General features: G+C 45.8%; 1 protein-coding gene across 7 annotated transcripts in view; it reads right to left on the bottom strand.

Moving 5' to 3' along the window:
* Positions 1-3,005: 3,005 nt before the first annotated feature.
* Positions 3,006-20,122, bottom strand: part of MTR (5-methyltetrahydrofolate-homocysteine methyltransferase) — a 135,610-nt gene continuing 118,493 nt past the window's right edge. For all 7 annotated transcript variants that reach the window (XM_019953916.2, XM_019953918.2, XM_019953921.2 and 4 more), the window contains 8 exons: positions 19,778-19,876; positions 18,671-18,746; positions 15,330-15,485; positions 13,546-13,742; positions 10,864-11,064; positions 10,002-10,194; positions 8,438-8,550; positions 3,006-7,990 (listed from right to left, as the gene is read on the bottom strand). In XM_019953916.2, the coding sequence (XP_019809475.1) occupies positions 7,904-7,990; positions 8,438-8,550; positions 10,002-10,194; positions 10,864-11,064; positions 13,546-13,742; positions 15,330-15,485; positions 18,671-18,746; positions 19,778-19,876 (1,122 nt within the window). In that variant the 3' untranslated portion in view covers positions 3,006-7,903. The remainder of the gene's footprint in view (positions 7,991-8,437; positions 8,551-10,001; positions 10,195-10,863; positions 11,065-13,545; positions 13,743-15,329; positions 15,486-18,670; positions 18,747-19,777; positions 19,877-20,122) is intronic.

Below are 20,122 nucleotides of genomic sequence, written 5' to 3'. Positions count from 1 at the left end.
AAGGCTTGCATAAAACATACTTCTCCTCTAGGTTGAGGTGTTTTATGTTTAATCTCTGAGGAGAGTTCACCTTTGTTAATATCAATCTCTCCCAAGTTTCCCTCAGTCTTTCATCCCGAACACTATCCATAAATTCTGCATACATTGAGAGGAGACACAAATGGATTCAAAAGCCTTGGACACAAATGGATTCAAAAGCCTTGGACACATTTACTATCTGTCTTGTGGGCCCGTTTTCAGCAGTGGCAGCTCAGATGTCTGAGTTGCTGCCACTTGGTCCCCATGTCTTCCCAGATCTTAAAGTATTTTTCACTAATGATATTTAGCACTATTCACCAAGACAACTGAATTTCACATATTTTCATTGAAAACATGCACAAAATAAATGCCTATTCTTGTTTTTGGCCACACCAAATGGCACACTGAATCTTAGTCCCCTCATCAGGGACTGAACCCATGACTCCTGTATTGGAAACATGGAGTCCCAACCACTAGACCACCAAGGAAGTTCCAGCCTTCTTTTCTATAAAAGGATAATATCTCATGATTAAAGAGAAGTAACTATTGGAATTCTTTCAGATAATCTGGAATGAAATGTCACTTTATTCTGGTTTCTCTCTGGAAGAAATAAAACAGACTTGTAAAAAGTTCAAAGTCCTTTTCTCAGCGGCTGCAAGCTCCATACTCTGTAGGTTGCCATATGTATCTGCACGGTGGAAGACAGGAACTGTGATAAATACCATTCATGGGTCTGTCTGGTTTTTGTTTCTTCCACTTCATGGAATATCTACTCTCAAGGTTCTCAAAAACCATTTAATCTGTAATCCTTTCCTAGACAACAGTTCTAGAGATTGCTTGCTTTGTGAGTCTCCAAAAGAATATCATAACACCTAAAAGCAAGGCATGAGGCAAAATATATCTTTGAAAGTTACATTTGAAGATGGGAGAATGTAAATGAAATTAGATAGAAATTCTAAGTGTTGAGAAATGACACTGAATTTAGGGGCTAATTCACTTAAATGCAAAAAATTTTCATTCAGATTAGTCAAAATAGCATTTATTTCAGGCTGGATTTTGTTGCCAAGCTAATCTTTCTTACAGTATCTTCATTGTAAACATTTGAACAGTGCAGAAAGTGAGACATACCTAAACCATGAGGTCCTCACCCCTTCTTCCTATCCCCCAGAGAGGTTTAAGAATTTTGTATATCTTCGTGGATATTTTCACTGCATACATTTCTTGAAAACACACACATTATCGTAATATACTTTCTGTTCTGCAATCTGACAACACATGGAGCTGATCTATAGCAAGAAGCTGTAGTGAGGCAGTTTTCCTGCAGGGCTGCCAGTGTGCCATCTTTACTGGTAGTTAAAAAAATTTAAGTTGGGTGTGGAAGGTGCTACGGCTCTGATGTCCCAGTCTCCTTCTGAGCAAAAGAAATCATCACTGCTTCTCTCTGCTCATTTAGAAAACTCTGTAGCAAACTACAGGGCAGGTGCTGAGTGAGGCTCTGGGTACTCTGAGCCCAGTCAGAGGCATGGCCCCACTCTGCTCTCCTCACAAACCACCGCCCCCAGAAAGCATCTGCTACTCTTTGAAGACAAACTTTACTGAGTACCTGTCACAAATCAAGAGCTCTTAGACACGGCATAGATGAACAAGGTTCCAAACCTGCCCTTCAGAGAGCAGGGTCAGAGTCTAGTGGAGACATATACTATTGCTATCATGAGAACACTGTGAAATATGCAGCCTGCTGTTAAGGAGGTAAGACGAGATATCATTTCACTTAGCTCTAAGGAGAAGGGGAGCAGAGGGTTGGGAAGCTTTCCTGAAGTTCAAGGGTGGGATAATTTCAGGCAGAGGGGACAACGCAAGCAGACGCCTGCTTCAGGACAGGAGGGGAAACTGCAGCAGTTTAGGGCTGCTGGAGCATGTGCAGCAGGGTCAAAACACGGAGGTTTTTTTCACACGTGTGTCTGAGACACTGAGGGGTGGAGGGGGGACTGGTTTAGGCAGAAGGATTGGTGTGGGCATAAAGCATCAGAGCACTCATTTACAGCTAAAGGAAGCCAGGAAACTAACCCTGAGACTGTGGCAGGGGGTCCAGAGGAGAAATTATGAGACACTAAACCAGGCATGGATATTTAGTGGGTAAAACCATCTGGGTGTGAGAATGAATTGGATGTGAAGTTTGAAAGAAAAAAAAAGGCAGGTTTTGGAATAACCCCAAGGTTTAAAATGTTGGTGATTGGTAGATGATAGTCTTTTTTGTTTGTTTGTTTTTGCATTACCTGGTACTTACTCCTCAGGATAAAAGCCTTTTTCTATCTTAAACGCTTTCAATTCTATCTTCCCATCCCATCTTCTTAAGACAACGGAGTAACCTGCCTCACCTCCTATTGTCTTCAACCTAGTGCAGTGTGCCCCGGTACCCACAGCGCCCTCCAAATGCTCCACGAGGGTCACGTGTGAGGGGTCCTGTTCCCAGAGCTCTTGGCAGCACCAGGCTCTGTGATCAGATCTTGAACCCCCTCTTCCTTTGCTTTGCCCGACGTGGCCCCCTCTCCTGGTCTCCTTTACTCTGCATGTCGGCTCCTCCACTGGCTCTCCCTCGTCCCTGGTCCCAGAATCAAGTTCATCTTCTCTTCAGATTCTCCAGATGCCATCCCATCCACACCTCCACCTCTGTGATGAAGATTCCCAGCCATTCTTCCAACTCCAAAGTCAGGTGTCCAAGTGTCCTAGGCCGTCAGGGCCCATTTGCCCAGAATGCCTCTCTCCTCGTCTACATTCTCTGCTTGTGCACAGGGTACCACCAGTGATTATCCTTCAAAGCCTTTATCTGGAGCCACACTTGGGTCTAGCTGGACACGGGCACAGATGCTCAGTTCTCAGCTCCCACCCCCGACCTTTGCATTGCTGTGCTCTTTGTCCTTCCTTTGTTTAAAAAACATATTTGACACATAAAAAACATCTACAAAGTCAGCACCCCACATTCTGGCTTATTATTCCATTCTTTCCTTTATTATTTTTATAATATGTAATACATACAGAACTCTGTAATATTAAACTAGTTGTGAAGCATAATAAATAACCATAAACCTATAACCCAAAAACCTGAACATTACTAATAACCAGCGTCTAACCATGTGTCCGTGATATCTGCTCCCTCTGTTTCCCTCTCAGAGGTTAGTTTTGGCTTATCTTTTTTTTTTTTTCCACACTTTTAGTTTTACCATTTACACATGCATTGAGAAGATGCTCTTTGGTTTTGCTTGGTTCTGAGCTCAATAAAAATAGCCTCAATCATATCCTGGGACTTTTTTTCTTTAATATTTTCAGAGATTCATTCTTCTTGTCAGGTGTAGCTGTGGTTCACTTATATTTTTACTACAGAATAATATTCCTTACTGTTAATACACCTAATTTACTTAAATGCTGTCCTGTAGACAGGAAGGCATTTCAGTTTTTCCAGTTATAAGCATCATGAAGACGTTACTATAAACATTTTTGTACATATCTCCTGGTACACAAAAGCAGGCATTTACTGGATACATAGCTGGAAGGTGGACTCATAAGTTAGAGTCCAAAGTGTGCAAATGTTCAACTTGGTGAGGTGTGGTTGTTTTCTAAAGCAGGGGCGCCTGTTTACAGATCATGAAATGAGCTCACACGATCTTCTTTAGCACCTGGTGCTGTTAGATTCCTTAACTTTGTAAATCTTATGGATGTAACTTAACAAGCTCATTGTGATAGTAATTTGTATCTCACAAGGTTTCTATTGATTTATAAGCCCCATGTATTTTCTCTTCTGTGAAATGCCTCTTCAAGTCTTTTTCATTTTTTTTCCTTCTTTTTGATTTTTAAAAATTACTCAAAAAAGCTTCATTTCTTAAATTTAGCTTTCTGACTCTCTGCTTGATTTTCTGCTCCTTGGTAAGGAAAGTGCACTTGATCCTGTAACAGACATATATCCACACAGAAAACCAGGCCTGGCTGACATGTCTTTTTGCTTTAGACCACCTCATAAAGAACCTTAGGTCTCACAGCACAAACTCCTTGAAGGTGGCCTGGGCACACACCACATGCGGATTTTAGTGCTATCCCAACTTTCTTGGTATAAAGGTAAACGATTCTATTACCAGGGGTTAAGGACAGCCTAGTCTTGTTAAGAGGCTGTATTGTAGGAAAGCTTATAGCGGCATATCAAATGCTGGACCGTCCTGAACGCCTCTAGATACCATCCTGGGAAGAGGAAGTCTGTTTCCTATTATTTAAAAAATAGGAATTCTCTCTATATTCTTCTTACTACTTCCTTCTCAGTTAACAGTATTGTAAATATCAAGTCTTGGTTTGTCTTTTTACTACACTAAATTGTTTACTAGCTTAACCTAAGTGCTAGTTTGAATATATTTGACTTAATCATCTTTAATGGTTAGCATATGTCTCAAGAGATTTGTTCCTGCCCACAGGAACAAATTTTTTCTTCATGCAAACATTTAAATATTTGCTTTTTGCAACTCAGACCTTAACGTATTTGGGATTGATTGCTAGGTGAGACGTGAGGCATGAACCGAGCTTCATTTTTCCCGTAAGGATAACCGTTGTTCTAAAACTACTTACGGAGTCACCCTTCGTCCCCCACTGACCTGCCATGCCATCTCATCATATCTCAGAGGTCAGTATATATGCATGGGCTACTTTCCAGGCTCCTCATTTCACCGCACTGCTCAGAACGCCTGCACCACAGACTCTTCAATACAACTTACTATCTTGTAAGTCTCCTCAACCTCTTCATCATAGTTAGAAGCATCCAGCTATCTTAGTCCCTTGCCATTCCACAAACATTTAAATATCTGCTCATCACATTCAGCAAAACCTCTGTTGGAATTTCTGCTTGAAATGGCGTTGAGTCTACAGATAATTTAGGGGGAGATCTGACACCCTTACAACCTTCAGTATTCATGAACAAAGGCAGTTCTTCATTTGTTTCTACCTTGCTTCTTCACCTTTATACTTCAAGTCCCAAATCAGGCCTTAACCTAAAACACTGCCTGCCTTAACCATCTGGTTAAGGTATTGGGGAAGGTATTTCACCTTCCCAACTAAAAGTGTGTCTTTTATGTGCAAATTGGGGTGAGTTTGAGGTTTCTGTTGGAGCGATGGTAGAATTCTTCCTTACTGAATATATCAAGAATTTGAGAAGAGTAAGATGATACTGGTTTGAGACGCACTGGGTTTGAGGTGTCTCTTGTATACTGGATGCTTGCTATGCTATGTTCTTCAGGACAGAGGAGTCTGGATAAAGATACTAGTTTGATGAGATTGCCCACTGAAACTACATGACTAAGAAGGTAACTAGTGATGGGATCGTGAGGACCAGGATTTAAATGGGTAGAGGAAGAGAAAATTATGAAAGCTAAGAAATAAGAAACATGTAAAGTTAACCAGAAAAGTGAAGTCAGGAGGAAACAGGGAAAGACGATTTCTGAAGTGGTCAACATTGCCCAAATCCAGAGAAGAAAAATCACTAGAATAGCCAATGTTAGATCTTAACAGATCTAACAATTAAGAGGTCATTTATGACAGAAGAGATGGGTTTAAAAAAAAACACTTAACTTCACTGAGTTAAGGAGAGAATGGGAAAAAGTGGTTGGCATAAAACAGACACTCAGATACTTGTTGAAGACAAGCCTGAGAAAAATGAAGACAGGCTAGTCTCTAAATGAGCCCAGCTGTGAAAGGAAGGAATAGCAGAATGTCTCAGAGGAGAAACAGGACATTATAAGACCTGACCTCTACCATCATCCCATACACTGGCCTCCATCCCATACACAGGTAGCAGAGTGAGCAAGCTTCCAAACAAGTGCTTCTTTAGAGGGAAAAATAAACATGGGATCCCTAAGGGGAATGATGAGAGTGAGCGAGTGGATGTGAGAGCCATGGATGCTGATGACAAGGTGACGTTCTAGATGTGTGGGCAGAGACACAGAAAAGACTCCGGGTACAGCATGGTCACCTTCCTGCCTTTGAGGTCACCTGACATAAATTAAAGAAGGGGTTTTCCTCAAGCTATCTTCTATATTCTTTAATGAAAATACAGGGGCTCAAACTTGAACAAATTGGTTTTGTCTTTAGATAAAAGGCATCCATCACAGGATCAGATCAACAATACAATGAAGGAAGCCGTTCTGTCACATTATGAGTTGAGAAAAGATATGGTAAACATTTAATGAAACTGGGAAACTTTTAACAAGTGTGATTCAGATAAAATAAATTAAAATATTAGGAAAAGATTATTCTTTCTTATACAGAAGGATGTGCCAACACCTAGAGTAACAGAGCTGCTACGGAAGAGGAATAAGTCCTCCAACTGAGCATCTAGGACAGATTAAATGGACCCTAAAGAAAGCATATAATTCTCTTTTTAAAAGAAAGCATATAATTCTCTAAGGGCCAGTGATGCCTGAAAAGCCATGTTACAATTCAGGAACACATGTATATGCTGTTATATAGGATTATCAACTGCTAAGCTTTTTCCCCCTTTCACCTCCAACATACCTGAGTGTATATTTGATGTAACTGCTTTGGGATGAGGCCAGCTTATACCACGAGGGGAGAGGGGACTGTCTTACAGGAAATGAGATCTGATGATGCCAATGACATAGAAAGTAGCTTCTTACTCCAGTCACTGTGTTCAAGTGTGTTCCAGAAAGGGTACCTAGTATACGGAACCAGTCATTCCCACGTGCACTTCCTGAATGTCTTTTCACCCCATCAATCTCTTATTCCCTTTCCTTGAGTACCTACCCTGTGCTGAGCTCTACAGACCTCACAGAAGCTGCTGTCTATCAAGCTCTCACTATATGCCAGACCCATGTTACCCGCCTTACATGCGTTCTCTCATTTAATCCACGTCTCATGCCCACAAGAGAGGAACTAGTATCACTGTCCCCATTTTACAGATGAGAAAATTGTGTTAAGAGAACTGAAGTAATTTGCCTCCGTCATATAGCAAGCATGTGGCAAAGCTGAAACTTGAATCCGGGTGTGTCTGACTTAAAGCCCACACTCTCAACCATCTCCCTGCACTAACCATGAACAAGTCCACGTGCTGTTCCGATACCGTACACGTTTGGAGTTGGGGCAGTGCAGAAAAGGAAGAACTGAGAAGTGAGGCTGCCCGTCCACCCACTCTGCACAGGACGCGCAGCTGAGCCTGCTCAACTCTGGAACAGGACCCAGGGGTTAACCACCCTTAGCGGCCGCTGCCTCTGCCTACCTCCTTCCTCCCCCTCAGGGCGAGGGAATAGGAAATTATGAGAGAACAAAATGCTTGGAGAATGCTGTATTTAACTCGCTAGGGCAAGCAGCCTGAGCGCCTCTAATAAGCCTCAGGGAGAGTGTGCCTTTGGCTAAAGGGATGCCTTTAAGCATCTCCTGGAGGCTTCAGGAAAGGAGGTCTCTGGGAGAGAGCAGAGTGATGCTTCTTCCCTGTCAGAGTAACAGCTCTAACCACTCAGATTTAAATGTCCCATTGCTCACAGCATCACTCTGCCAAAGGGTCACATTTTCTATTCAACTGAAGTGACCTCCTAGGTCTGGGATAAAAATGAAAAAAGTCTGACTTGCTTTGAAATGCAAAAGACCTCCATCTCCAGCTTGTTCTAGTCCCCAAGGGACCAGGGATACCCCTGGAGTCTGACTCGCTGCTCTTTATTCAAAGTCCAGACCCTGGTCTTCTATAAGGTCCCCCCAACGGTCCGCACCCTGGAGTGGTGCAAAGGGCAACCAGATGCAGATGGGCTCCTGGCCATTGCGCTGTTATGATTATAATAGGCACTTTGGACTGTTTCCCTGAGGATCACCAAGTACAGACAGGTTAAAAAAAAAAAAAAAGTTAGTCTGTATCATATCCCAAAATGGGTCCAAGCCATTTCTCAACCTCGGCCACAGACATGTTCTTCCTCGAAGCATAATCCTCAATCTGCAAAAGATTAAAGGCAGTTTGTTAAAACAAAATGATATGACTTTCTGAACTAAAGTTCGCTCAGCATTCACTAAGATACTCTAAGTACCTTCCACGTCTTATCTTAATATTAATAGTGATCCACTGAGTTAAGCAGAGACAGATATTTATTTATTCACTAGAGTGCCTTATTCTCTGGGCAGAAAAACAATATGTAGTAACTATCTGGTGCTTAGAGGCCTGGCTGGAGTGAGGGGGAGGGGAGGAGAGGGTGGTCTATTTATACCTGGGAGGACTAGAATTGGAGTAATGAGTTGAAACCAAAGCAAGACATTAGTGGGGGTAAATTTCTTCATCTTTTGCCTCTCATTTTATTCTCATTCACATGTAAAATAGCTTTAACAGTTCCATTTAAAACAAGACAGGCACCAAGGGATGCCGCCTACAATGAAACAGCTAACTTACCTGATCCTTGGAAATTTTCCCCACGGCAAAATACTTGGACTTCAAGTTGGAGAAGTAAAGGCCAGATACTGCTGAAGCAGGTGCCATGGCCAGCGATTCTGTTAACCTAATGCCTGAGGAGAGCACCATGAGGAAAAATGCACGTTTATTCAGTGCTGAGACAGGCCTGCCAGTTGCTGGCACCCAATAAAGTCTTATTTACAAGTGAGTGAGAGTGAACTTGTGCCTTTTAGGTGGACACATGACGTGGCATGAAAGCTGTGAGCAGAGTAGTGTAGCAAACTCCCACCAAGGGGATGAACAAATTTAGGACACGCAGATCTCCTGTGACCAGGGCAGGGGTGGGGAGGAGGCCTGGAAGACTGTACACTCTTCCCCCGCCCTCCAAGATCAGTCACAGAGGCTACACCCGGGCCTTCTAAACAAGGACCCCAACCCTGGAGTTGAGGGCACCATCTGGGACTGCAGAGGCTCCTGTGGGGCCAAGGTCACTAAGGGATGACTGACAGCTGGGCCCCACTAAGCAAGAGCCCACGTCACGGCTACCTAGCCTACGTCATTCACTTTCTGGACAAGGCAACAGGGCAGTGTGAAGGTTTAGTGCTTTGCCAAAGGTCACCCCGCTGGCTTATGGGTCCTAAATCCCCACCGCCCGGCTTCTGAGCCTGTGCTATTCCTGCCAGCCCAGATTCAACAAGCCTCACAGCTCCCCACGTGCACCTACATTCTTTGATTCTCCAGCGTGGATGGCACGCTTCTGATGACCTCCACTAACAATAGTGCGTTAACAGTAGTGTAGATATAAAGAGGAAGGGAGCGGAAGGGAAGGATGGGAGTTCTGTGAGACCAAAGTCCAGGGATGCTCCTGGAAGAAATGGAAGGACAGAGCGATGTGAAGTGTGTTACTTACTAGAGGTTACAGAGGTCACTCACTAGCGGAGAGGCTGAAAACAGTAACACACATATATTAAGGAATGGGGTAGGCAATGTGTGAGATGGTATGAATCAGCTAAGCTCCCATCTGTTGTGAAGAGAAAATAATAAACTGATAAACCTAAAGATGGAGATGTAAGACCACCACTTGATAATATGGAGGGAAGAGGTCCCATTTCTACAGGACCTCCATGTGCAGAAATTAAAATCTGTTTCTTTTCCTCTTGTTGGAAAATAATAATGTTATGGAGGTGAAGTGCTAGAACAGACTGTGAGCAGTGAGGAAAGGGCTTCCTCAGTGGCTCAGTAGTAAAGAATCTGCCTCCAGTGCAGGAGCCGCAGGAGATGTGGGTTCAATCCCTGGGTTGGAAAGATTCCCTGGAGAAGGGCATGGCAACCCATTTCAGTATTCTTGCCTGGAGAATCCCATGGACAGAGAAGCCTAGCAGGTTACAGTCCATGGGGTCACAAAGAGTTGGACATGACTTCAGCACACGCACAATGAGGAAAGATGGGATTGGGGATTTTACCATAAGCCCCTCTCCATGTTTTCCCCGTCACCCCTTCATGCCTCTCCTTCAGTACTGTGTGTGTCACCCAAGGAAGATGCACACCCCTCTCCAGCACTGACCTGTGCGCTGCTCCACGTCCGCCAGCCTCCACATGGTCAGCTTCTCAGTGTGGTCAGGCTGGCTGGGATAGCCGGGCGCCGGCCGGATGCCCTCATAGCGCAGTCTCCGCAGGTCAGCCACAGCCAGCTGCTCACCACTAGAGTAACCCCACAGCTCCCTGCGGACCCGCTCGTGCAGCTCCTCAGCGAAGGCCTGGGACCAGGACACGGAACACACAGCTCAGGCAGAGGTGGGAGCCCCTCTCCTGCCTCCATCCTGCCTGCTATCCCACTCGCCCTGCAGGCAGGGAAGATCCGCAGAGGGACAAGTGACAGCCGACAGTCTCAACTCATCTGTAGTGTCACCAGCGGCTCTGGGGCTCAGTTTTGGTCTGTCTGGACTCTGAAAGGTCATAGTCCAAGATCTGAGCTCTGAGGCCCTTCAAACTTTCTCCTGACTCTCAGGTTCTGGTTTACGGGTGGCCAGGAGGGGTGGGTGGATCGTGACAGTGGCCTCGGGAAAAGGGAAGTGGCCCCCACAGCAACATAGGCTGCCCCACCCCACAGAGGAAGATGAGGGATCTAACGAGGAGTTCAACATCAGAACGAGAAGCTCTGAATCAGAAATCTGTTTGGCTTTTCTCTGGCTCTTCTGGAAAACATTGTATCAAGGCTCTGGGGGCCGTTCCAACTACAGTGTTGCTGAAGGCTGCTCTGTGCCCAAAGATGAGGCATGAGAGCAACTCATGAATTCAAGATCTAAGAGTACACGTGTTGTTAGAGCCAGGAGTACACACGCACTCAAGCACACACATGCATAAACACACATGCCCGTCCCTGGCTCCCAGCCCTGGACCCTGGCCTCAGGGCACCACGGTTCTACCTCGGCCAGCCGGTCCCCCAGCGCCTTGACCATGATGCTGCTGTAGTCATCACACTCCTTCTCGTAGGCCTTGCTCAGCTCCTCCACCCCAAAGCAGGCAACGGCGAACAGGCCCAGGTAGTCGGGGATGCCTGAGTGCAGAGGGGCGATGAAGTCCGAGAGGCAGAGGTAGGGGTCCGAGCTGGCAGAGTCCTTCTCGGCCTTGAAACGCAAGGAGTGGGTAGAGCGGCCATTAGCATGGATGCGGCACTAACACACAGCAAACAGCAATCTAGCATCTTCCAATGAATACAAGCTTCAAACGGGGCTGTCTGTTGTGTTCACCCCAGTATTTAGAAGAGTGCATGATATATAGAGTGTTCAATAAACACATGTTGAAACAAACGGAACGAGACTTATATGATATGACGTACACACAGTTGAGAAACCAGTTAACCTCACACACTCACAAATATCTACTGAATGCCTACTGGAACTAGAACCCTAAACAGTTACATAAGATATTTTTTTTTCCCTCCAAAAGTGTTGTCAATTAGAGATCAACATTAAATCCTGAAGTTATGTTCAAAAGAGGTCTACTTGGTGTATAAGCCTCTACTTTGCATTGACAGAAGCAGTTCAACCAACGGCCAAGGTCAGCAACACAGGGCCACATGCTGCCAGCCATGGGTGTTGGTGAGTCATGAGACAGCTAAGGACACTGATTAAACAAAGCAGGATCTGCTTCTGGGGTTCTCTCCTCAGGCCAGGCAGCCATTCTCCCTGTTTTCCATCTCCAACTGATGACTGACTCTTCCTGCTGCTAAGTTGACAAGCAAACTCTTACACATGTTTCACAAGCAACACATATTTGCTGAGAAGGTAAATAGTGAATGGCTAATATGTACTGAGTGCTTACTATATATCAGGCATTAGTTGGTGCTTTATATGAACTAATTAATTAAATCATCTCGATAACCCTGTGAAGTAAGTGATACCATCAGTTCCATTTTACAGACAAGAAATCTGAGGCAGCAAGGGCTTGAAGAACTAGTTCAAGGGCAGAGAGTCGCAGGTCAGATCCACAACCAAGGCTCCTGACCACTAGGCAGCATTGCTTAGGACAGAACGAATAATCAGTAAGCAGCCAGCCAGAATCTTCGTAGTTATTTGCTTGCCAGCTCTAGAAACAAGTACAGTTTAATCAACACGGGCAGAAAATGGTTAAGCGGCTGCAGGCAAGAAGGGAGCTGACAAAGGCACATGGGAATGTCATAGACCCAGGGCCAGCCCCGCAGGGAGAAGCTGCCTTCTCGGCCCATCAACTGCTCTTTGCTAACAAAAGCCAGAGGGAGAGGCAAAGCTTCCCGGCACCATAAGGAGAGACAGGTCATAGAGCCCCACAGCACTTTCAAAGACACAGCGATCAGAGCCACTCAAGAGAAGACCCCCCAGTGCAGTGAGTCGCTATAGTCAGAATTTTCCAGTGTACTGGAAAAAAAGCACCTCCTTAGAAATATCTATCCAGGTAAGTATATACGTACTGAGGTCATTACATTAAATGCCCTAATACCATCCATCATAGACTGCCTGGACAGGAACGGTGCTGGGTGTAAAAAGAGATCAGAGGACACAGGACTGAAGGAGGGAACTTCAGGCCAGGGAGGAGGTTTCTGAACTGAGTTACTTTGGTAAAAGGAAAGCCACTAATTCCCTAGTGAGGCGGGGCGAGAACTTAACATCAGAATCCTCTTGTGTCTTGCGGTATCTGAGCCTGAGTGCAATGAGGATGTGCTGGGCCTGGGTGCAAACAGCAAGGCTGTAACTACTCCCATTTAACTTGTTAAGGTACCTTTTAATGTCCCCAGTTTAAGGATTCCCTCAGATGTTGTTACAGCTAAAATATCTGTATTATGAATTATATGGTGGTTATGATGAAAAGCAATACTATAGTTTTGAAGGACTGAGAATGGTAGTTAAGACCCTGCAAAAATAACTTTCTACCACCCTTTGTTAATGACTGGTGAATTCTGGTTCCAGTTGATTAGGACACCTTTTTTTTTATAGCAGCTGAAGGGACATGCTTAAAAACTTGCATGTTCAATGGCAGGGGCACAGAGACGGAGCCGTGTGCAGAACAGCCTGTTCTCTGACCCAGGAGGAGCCAGTGGTGTGAGGGTGTGGACAGGCTGGGCTCCCTCCAAGCTGTGGGGCTTAGCGTACTCTCCACTGGACCTTGTGTTCTCCTCTGCACATAGACACTGCCTGCCAACAAGCTGAGTGGAAATTAAACAAGATGCTCCATCAAGTGCCCTACTAAGCAGCTGGCCCCCAGTAGACATGCAGTGGAAGTCTGCTCCCACCTGTTTTCTCCTTGAGAAAGGGGGCCACCAGCCTGGTTTAACAACAGGCCTGGACCCAAACCGACATTCTTGAGCAAGTGAAAGTCCACCTGTGTGTGACCCCGAGGCAACAGCAGCGTTACTCCTCACCCATCCAATCTGACAGGAAACACCTCCTTCCTGCTGGTGCCTGAGGCCCAGCTTCCAAACCCGTGTTGCCCCATTCTCTCCATCACAAAGCCTCGGGCTCATGACTGCGATGGGTCATCTGGGGTGAGGGGGCATGGAGCCAAGCTAACACAAAGCTCAGACTTATGCCAATCTTGTTTATCTGTTCCCGCTGGCAGCACGGCCTCCATACCTGCTGCCTGAGCCCGTAGAAGGTGGCTATGGGCTCCGAGGCCTGTGGCACTGCGCCTTCCGCGTACAGGTGGATATCATCCTGAATGCTCTGTGCTGGCCAGAACCCAACCACACCCCTGGCCTGGAGCTTCTTCTGACTGATCAGTGCCTGCAGCATATTTTGGGCATCATCGTAGACTTTTTTGGCCTCTTCACCTATTAGGAAAATATAAGAATTCACTTAGAGATTCAATAACACCCACTAGCGAAAGCTTTTTAAAACGACTACTTGTCCCCAGTTTCCCTTCTTATTCCTCTCTTTTCCTCTCAAACATTTTAAGTCAGTATTTGCAGTCAGCACAGCCCCAGGTGCAGCAGCTGAGGGTTCAGCGGTTCTGCTAAGTACAGCTCCCAGACACAGTCGGCTCAACCAGCTCACACCACTCAGATTTTTCCATTTAACAAAAGGCAGGGCGCCAGCTCTCACTCCCTGCAGTAACGTGTCAGACAGAGTGACACAAAGCAGGCCAGATCCTCCCGTCACCGTGTTCCCTGTGCACACACAGCCCCCCTGACCTCGCCGTGACCCCTGGGGTTCAGAACAGCCTGCAAAGTGGAGTGGGGTTCGGGTGCTGCAGGGATCCCACAGGCCTCGCCTGGCTACAGCAGTGCCAGCAGGGCCTCAGGGCCTCACCAGGGCCTGGCCAGCCAGTTCTACTTTGGCCTCTCTACTGCTCCCTGTAATCACTCCTGAGCACTTCAGAACTAGAGCCCCTTTCTCACTACTGCACCCTGGGGAGCCTAAGAGCTGCTGTATCCCAGAATCCTAATATGAACCCCAGGGATCCCTCCAGGAAGGGGGCAAGGGGCGGTCTCTCAGGCTCCTCTCAGCCCTAACCCCACATGTCCAGCAGTCCACTCCTCATCTCGCTCTGAGCTGGCTGTTACTGAACCCTTTGAAGGGCTTAGCCTTCATGGGCTTAGATCCCATGTCTCTGAGGCAGGGCTGGAAGACAGAAGCAGATTATCTATCGACTGGCTTGTTGCCCCCAACCCTTGCCTCCACTGGGCACAATGGACTCCTTGCCATTCAAATCAGCCCAAATGCCCGTGCCTTCCCACTCGGTCTCCTCGGCCTGGAGTGTCCTTACTTCATCACCATCTCACATTCCCAGTCCCAGCCTCAGTAACTCCCACTTAATCTTCAAAGAGCAGTTCAAACCATCTCCTCCAGGAAGCCTTTCCTGATCTTCCAGTTTGAGCTTGAGCTCATCTCCCGGTGTAGTGTCCACAGAGGCCTGGGCTTAGCCCTGAAGCAGAAGCCCGGTCTATCATACGAGAATCACCCTCCACGGCTGCCCCAGCCAGCAGGTACCAGATGGCAGCCATGATACGTCTTCTCTGCAGATCCCCAATGCCCAGCAAGTAATTGATGTCCACAAAGATTCAGTACAGAATGGGTAAGCGAAATGCCAAGTTTAGTCAATAAATAACAATCAACCCAGCAGTTTAAAAACCATCAAAAGACTGAGCAGGTAAACAATATCCTATATCATATTGTAACAATGAACTCTAGGAATCTGCTGGAAGCCCAGGGGTTAGGACTCCATACTCCAAGGACCCAGGTACGATCCCTGGTCAGGACCCCACAAGCTTTGAGGTGCAGCCAAAAGAAAAAACAAAAAACAAAACACTCCATCCAGCATAATCCAAACCCACTGCTCCACTACCTATTCTCATCTTCAAGGGCCCAAGACAATGTCTGGAATATCAGAGCAGGACGGAAGCACTTATGGTACTAACCTACAGTTTTGTCGTCAAATATCTTGGGAAAGCCTCGGTTCGGGTATTTGCCCCGGAGCTGCCAGACGTCGAAGAAAGGCTTCCAATCAATGTAGTCCACCAGCTTCTGCAGGTCGTAGTCTTCAAAGACCCGAGTCCCGAGGAACATGGGCTTCACTGCAGGAAAGGAGTAGCCGTCAACCCTGATGATGCCAGGGCAGGCCTGTGGCTCAGCACCCTTTGTGCCCAGAGCCACCTATGAGAAGCCTTCCTGGCCTGCTCCATCCTGCTCTGTCAGCTCCCATGCCCTGCCTCCCTCCTGTCACCCAGAGGAGTTGTTTTACAAAGAGGGGAACTCGAAATTACTGTGGAGAAGGCCTAATTCTGCAGCACATCTTAAATAAAAGTCTTCTTCCCCTGCAGCTGATTGACTACATCACCCTTGGAAACTTCCCTCAACCCCTCCCCTCACCCTCGCCCAAGAAAAAAGGCAGACTGGGCTCACCTTCACTTGTACAGAGGAAGATAACACTAAAAGAAAATGCACAGGGGAAAGACACATAGAAGAAGCCACACCCATCAAGTTTTAAAACATGATCAATAATCTATATTGCCTACTGATACATATGGGCTTCCCTCATACTCAGTTGGTAAAGAATCCACCTGCAATGCAAGAGACCCTGGTTTGATTCCTGGGTCGGGAAGATACACTGGAGGAGGGATGGGCTACCCACTCCAGTATTCCTGGTCCTCCCTGGTGGCTCAGCTGGTAAAGAATCCACCTGCAACGTGGGAGACCTGGGTTCGATCCCTGCATTGGGAAGATCCCCTGGAGAAGAGCAAGGCTACTAACTCCAGTATTCTGGCCTGGAGAATTCCATGCACTGCATAGTCCATGGGATTGCAAAGAGCTGGACACGACTGAGCAACTTTCACTTTCACTGACACATATACACGTGATCAAAGTCTAAGGAAATGCATGGAAGCCAGGCATCAGGTTCAGGGCCTGCCAGGGAGGCAGGGGCTCACAGGATTTCCACTATGTATTGCTCTGTCTTTTTAAAATAGGCAGTAGGTTCCTTCTTAGGTGACTGGTAGGGGTACATGGATATTCAATACATTCTCCTTTACACTGCCTTGTGAGGCTTAAGTGAAATACTGGTGAAGATTTCAGAGACAGATGGTGCCCCTGGGCTTCCTGGACACCACTGCTGCCCCCTGTGCCACCAAGCCTGGGGGGGTCAGGCCGGGGTCCAAGGTCACTCTGCTGCCCGCTTCCCAGCCCTCACATCCTCAGTTTCCTGATCTGCAAACAGGGATCAAAGAACTTAAACTAAACCACCATGCTCTGGTGTTCAGTGATAACACAGGAAGTCTCAAGAGTGTTTTTCTCTCATTAGGTGGTATAAGTGAGAGGTCAAAGTATAGGAAAAGTATGCGCAGCTTCTTAATTTTGCCTAGAAATCTCTACCTTTTTATATCACTCATGGGAGCTTTTTCCCATGTGTTCCTGGTCATTTTTTTACTATACAGGACAATCCCTTCCTTCTAAGTATTTTATTCTGCGGATCTGTTTGGTAATTAAAAAGAAACTACAGCTGTTCTCCTGACTGAAGTGTCCTCTTGCTTGGAAAGACAGGGAAACACTGGTTCTGGGTGACTGAAGGGTGTTATTCTTGAATGAGCTTGTTGGTCAGAGCTGGAGGTTTGTTTGAGGTTTCTAGGTTTACCATCGAAGACCTAGAAAAGAAGAACCCTTCCTTTTCCTTTTATTGACTTCCTGAAAATATGCCAGGACTGGGCTGTCCTTGAGGGGCCCTGCAAGGGGGTTTGGAGAAGGCAATGGCACCCCACTTCAGTACTCTTGCCTGGAAAATCCCATGGACGGAGGAGCCTGGAAGGCTGCAGTCGCTGTCGGGGTCGCTGAGGGTCAGACACGACTGAGCGACTTCACTTTCACTTTTCACTTTCATGCATTGGAGAAGGAAATGGCAACCCACTCCAGTGTTTTTGCCTGGAGAATCCCCGGGATGGAGGAGCCTGGTGGGCTGCCGTCTATGGGGTTGCACAGAGTCAGACACGACTGAAGTGACTTAGCAGCAGTAGCAGCAGCAAGGGGGTTAAACAGCTCTTGAAAACTGCCACCACTGACTCCTGGAACTGTGGACCTTGAGGGAACTATTTCTACTGAGATGTATTTTGGACATTTGACTTGACTAAAATAGATTTTCCCTTGTGATATTTTCCCAATTTCATAGCGAAAGCTGAAGACAAAATCATCAATTGGGCTGGTATAGTAATGCATATTTTTCAAAGGTTTACACATATTATCTTATTTTATTCTCACAACATTTCCATAAAGTAACTCCTTTCTTACATTTTAGAAATTGTCACACATGGAAGTAAGATGTTCAGGGCCACTCAGGGATTCAGAGACAGGAGCCAAGTTGGGATTAGAACCCGGGCCTCTTAATTCCCCATGTGCCTTCTTCACGCTAAACGCAGCTGGACTAAATCTAGAACCCAGCTCATCTACGTTTCCAGTTTAATACCCATCACTCTGCTGAGCATGTGTAGAACATGGATGAGATAAGGAATGGAAGCAGATGAGAGGTATTACCTTGGAAATATGGATTCAATTAATATAACCCCTGTTCACCCTGTCTCAGTTTTGCATTCATATCTCATGCCTCTCTGAACCTATCAAAATATCTTACACATTATAGTGAACACCTATGCAAGGCAAGAAAGGCTAGAAACCAGAAGGGAAAGAAACCAAATGAAAGAAATCATAAGAGGGAAGCGTCCGAGTGAGAATAAGAGTAAATAGAAACAGAAGAGCCTGCTTTGCTGCAATGTTTTAGTCTCTTCAACATGCAGGAATTTGCAATTTCAGACATTCCATGTCTGTACTTGGGCCGGCTGGGACCCAGGCCAAAGCGGTGACACTGCCATCCAGGCAGGTCTCTAGAATGGCTTCCAGATGAAGAAGGCCCACTCAGGCACAGCACAGAGGCAAGAGTACGGTTTAGAAGACACAGCAGAGATTGAATGTTAGTAACCTTTCCAGTTACCACTTGAAATTCCATTTCTTCAAATTAAAGCGGAGATAATAACACATTCATTTCAGGGTTGTGTCAAGGACTCAGAGCTGCTGCAGTTCAATCTCAGGACAGTGTTTGGTTATCTATAAATGGCACCTATTGACTTTCACTTTCAATCATCATTGTCGTTCATCATCACTGCTGAACATAATTAAGAGTTTCCAGCTGCCTGTTTGATTCTGCTGACCTGGAAATGCAAACCTCTCTTCAGCTCAGAGCTATCACATGCGCATTTCTCTAACCCACAGCCCAACAGACCTGGAGGAGGCTCTGACAGCCAGTCAATATGGAAACCATTTTCTCTAGCTTGCCTTAAGGTTAAGTATCTTCTCTCCTGTGAAAAAAGAAAAGTTATTCAGTCAGAGACTTAGATTTTCAGCTGCTATTATGAAAGTATGTCCAAGGAAGCTAGTAAATATATTTTACAAGAAAACAAAAATTCATACTCTAGAAAACTCTTCCTGTTACATCTAAAATGGCTTCACATCAGCACCAGAACAATAGAGAGTAAAGATGCAATCCACATCCAGTACACGTGTATACATAAATGCAAGGCAGACCTGCAGCCTTAACTGTAAGGTAAATAAGCGTGCGATGGGGCAGACTCCTGCCCGAACTTTACCTGAGGCTGGGGTTCACTGGGGCCACCGACTGCCCTGAGGCCCAGAAGGCAGAACCAAGAAACAGCCAACTGTGGGCAGATTAAGGAGTGGGCAAGCCTACCACAGTGTCTTGGTCCAGCCAACACCTCAGGAACGTATTCCTTTCTCACTGTTGGTCGTCACACTGCACTTACCGGGCCATCCCCAAAATGCATCCCCTATCCACAACACAAAGCCCAGTAAGCAGATAACCAGGAAGAAATATCCTGACAACCTCTAAAGCGTAATCATGCCTGATCTCCACAGATCCTGTGAAGCTCCTCTAGAGAAGGATAGTTCTCGAAACACTATTCTGCACAGAGAGTGTTGGATGATCAGGGAGAGAAGCTTACAAGGTTCCTAATGTCTTCATTCTCTTCCATTATTTCCTTAAGAATAAGGATCTGTGGGAGTCATTTAGGCACACTGTCTCAGTTCCTGTCTTGCTGCTGCCTCTGAGCTCATGTTTTATTCATTCTCATAACTCGGGTAGCAAACAGCACCCAACACCTACTGCTTACTCAATATATGTTTGGCAGAATAAATAAAATTAATTTTAATATAGCCAAAAATTATTGGGAACAGTAAAGAATGCTGATGTGAAGCAGAAAGTAGGACTTTCCTAAAATGATCCCAAACCTTCCCCTCTTCCAACAGCAAAATAAAGATAATAACTGTAGGATCGTTCTATTACCCAAACAAGAGGGGGGTTTTTGTTACTTACCTTGAGAGATTCATAATGGTCCTGTCTAATATCTTCATATTCTTCCAGGATCTCCTCAAAGTACTCATCTTTTAGATTCTCATCTAACAGTTGAGAACACTGGAAATGCAAGATCAAAATTCAGTAACCACAGAGCAGCGAAAGAAGATAAAACAGGCATAACAATGGTCAGTCCTGAGGTCACAACCTTCAGGAAGCCTTCCCGTGTTAACGTCATTTCCTCCCTTTACCAATTATGCCAGTTTCTGCCTGGCTGTACAGTAAAGGGTTAACTCAGTAGGCTGGGGACGTTTCAGTGCTGCACATTCTTAAGAGAGGACAGTTCCTGTGAGATAAATACTAAGC

The sequence above is a fragment of the Bos indicus genome, chromosome 28 (assembly GCF_029378745.1).
Source record: "Bos indicus isolate NIAB-ARS_2022 breed Sahiwal x Tharparkar chromosome 28, NIAB-ARS_B.indTharparkar_mat_pri_1.0, whole genome shotgun sequence".
NCBI classification, from domain to species: Eukaryota; Metazoa; Chordata; class Mammalia; order Artiodactyla; family Bovidae; genus Bos; species Bos indicus.
The sequence above is the reverse complement of the archived record's forward strand: the minus strand, read 5'-3'. Positions and strand labels throughout refer to the sequence as shown.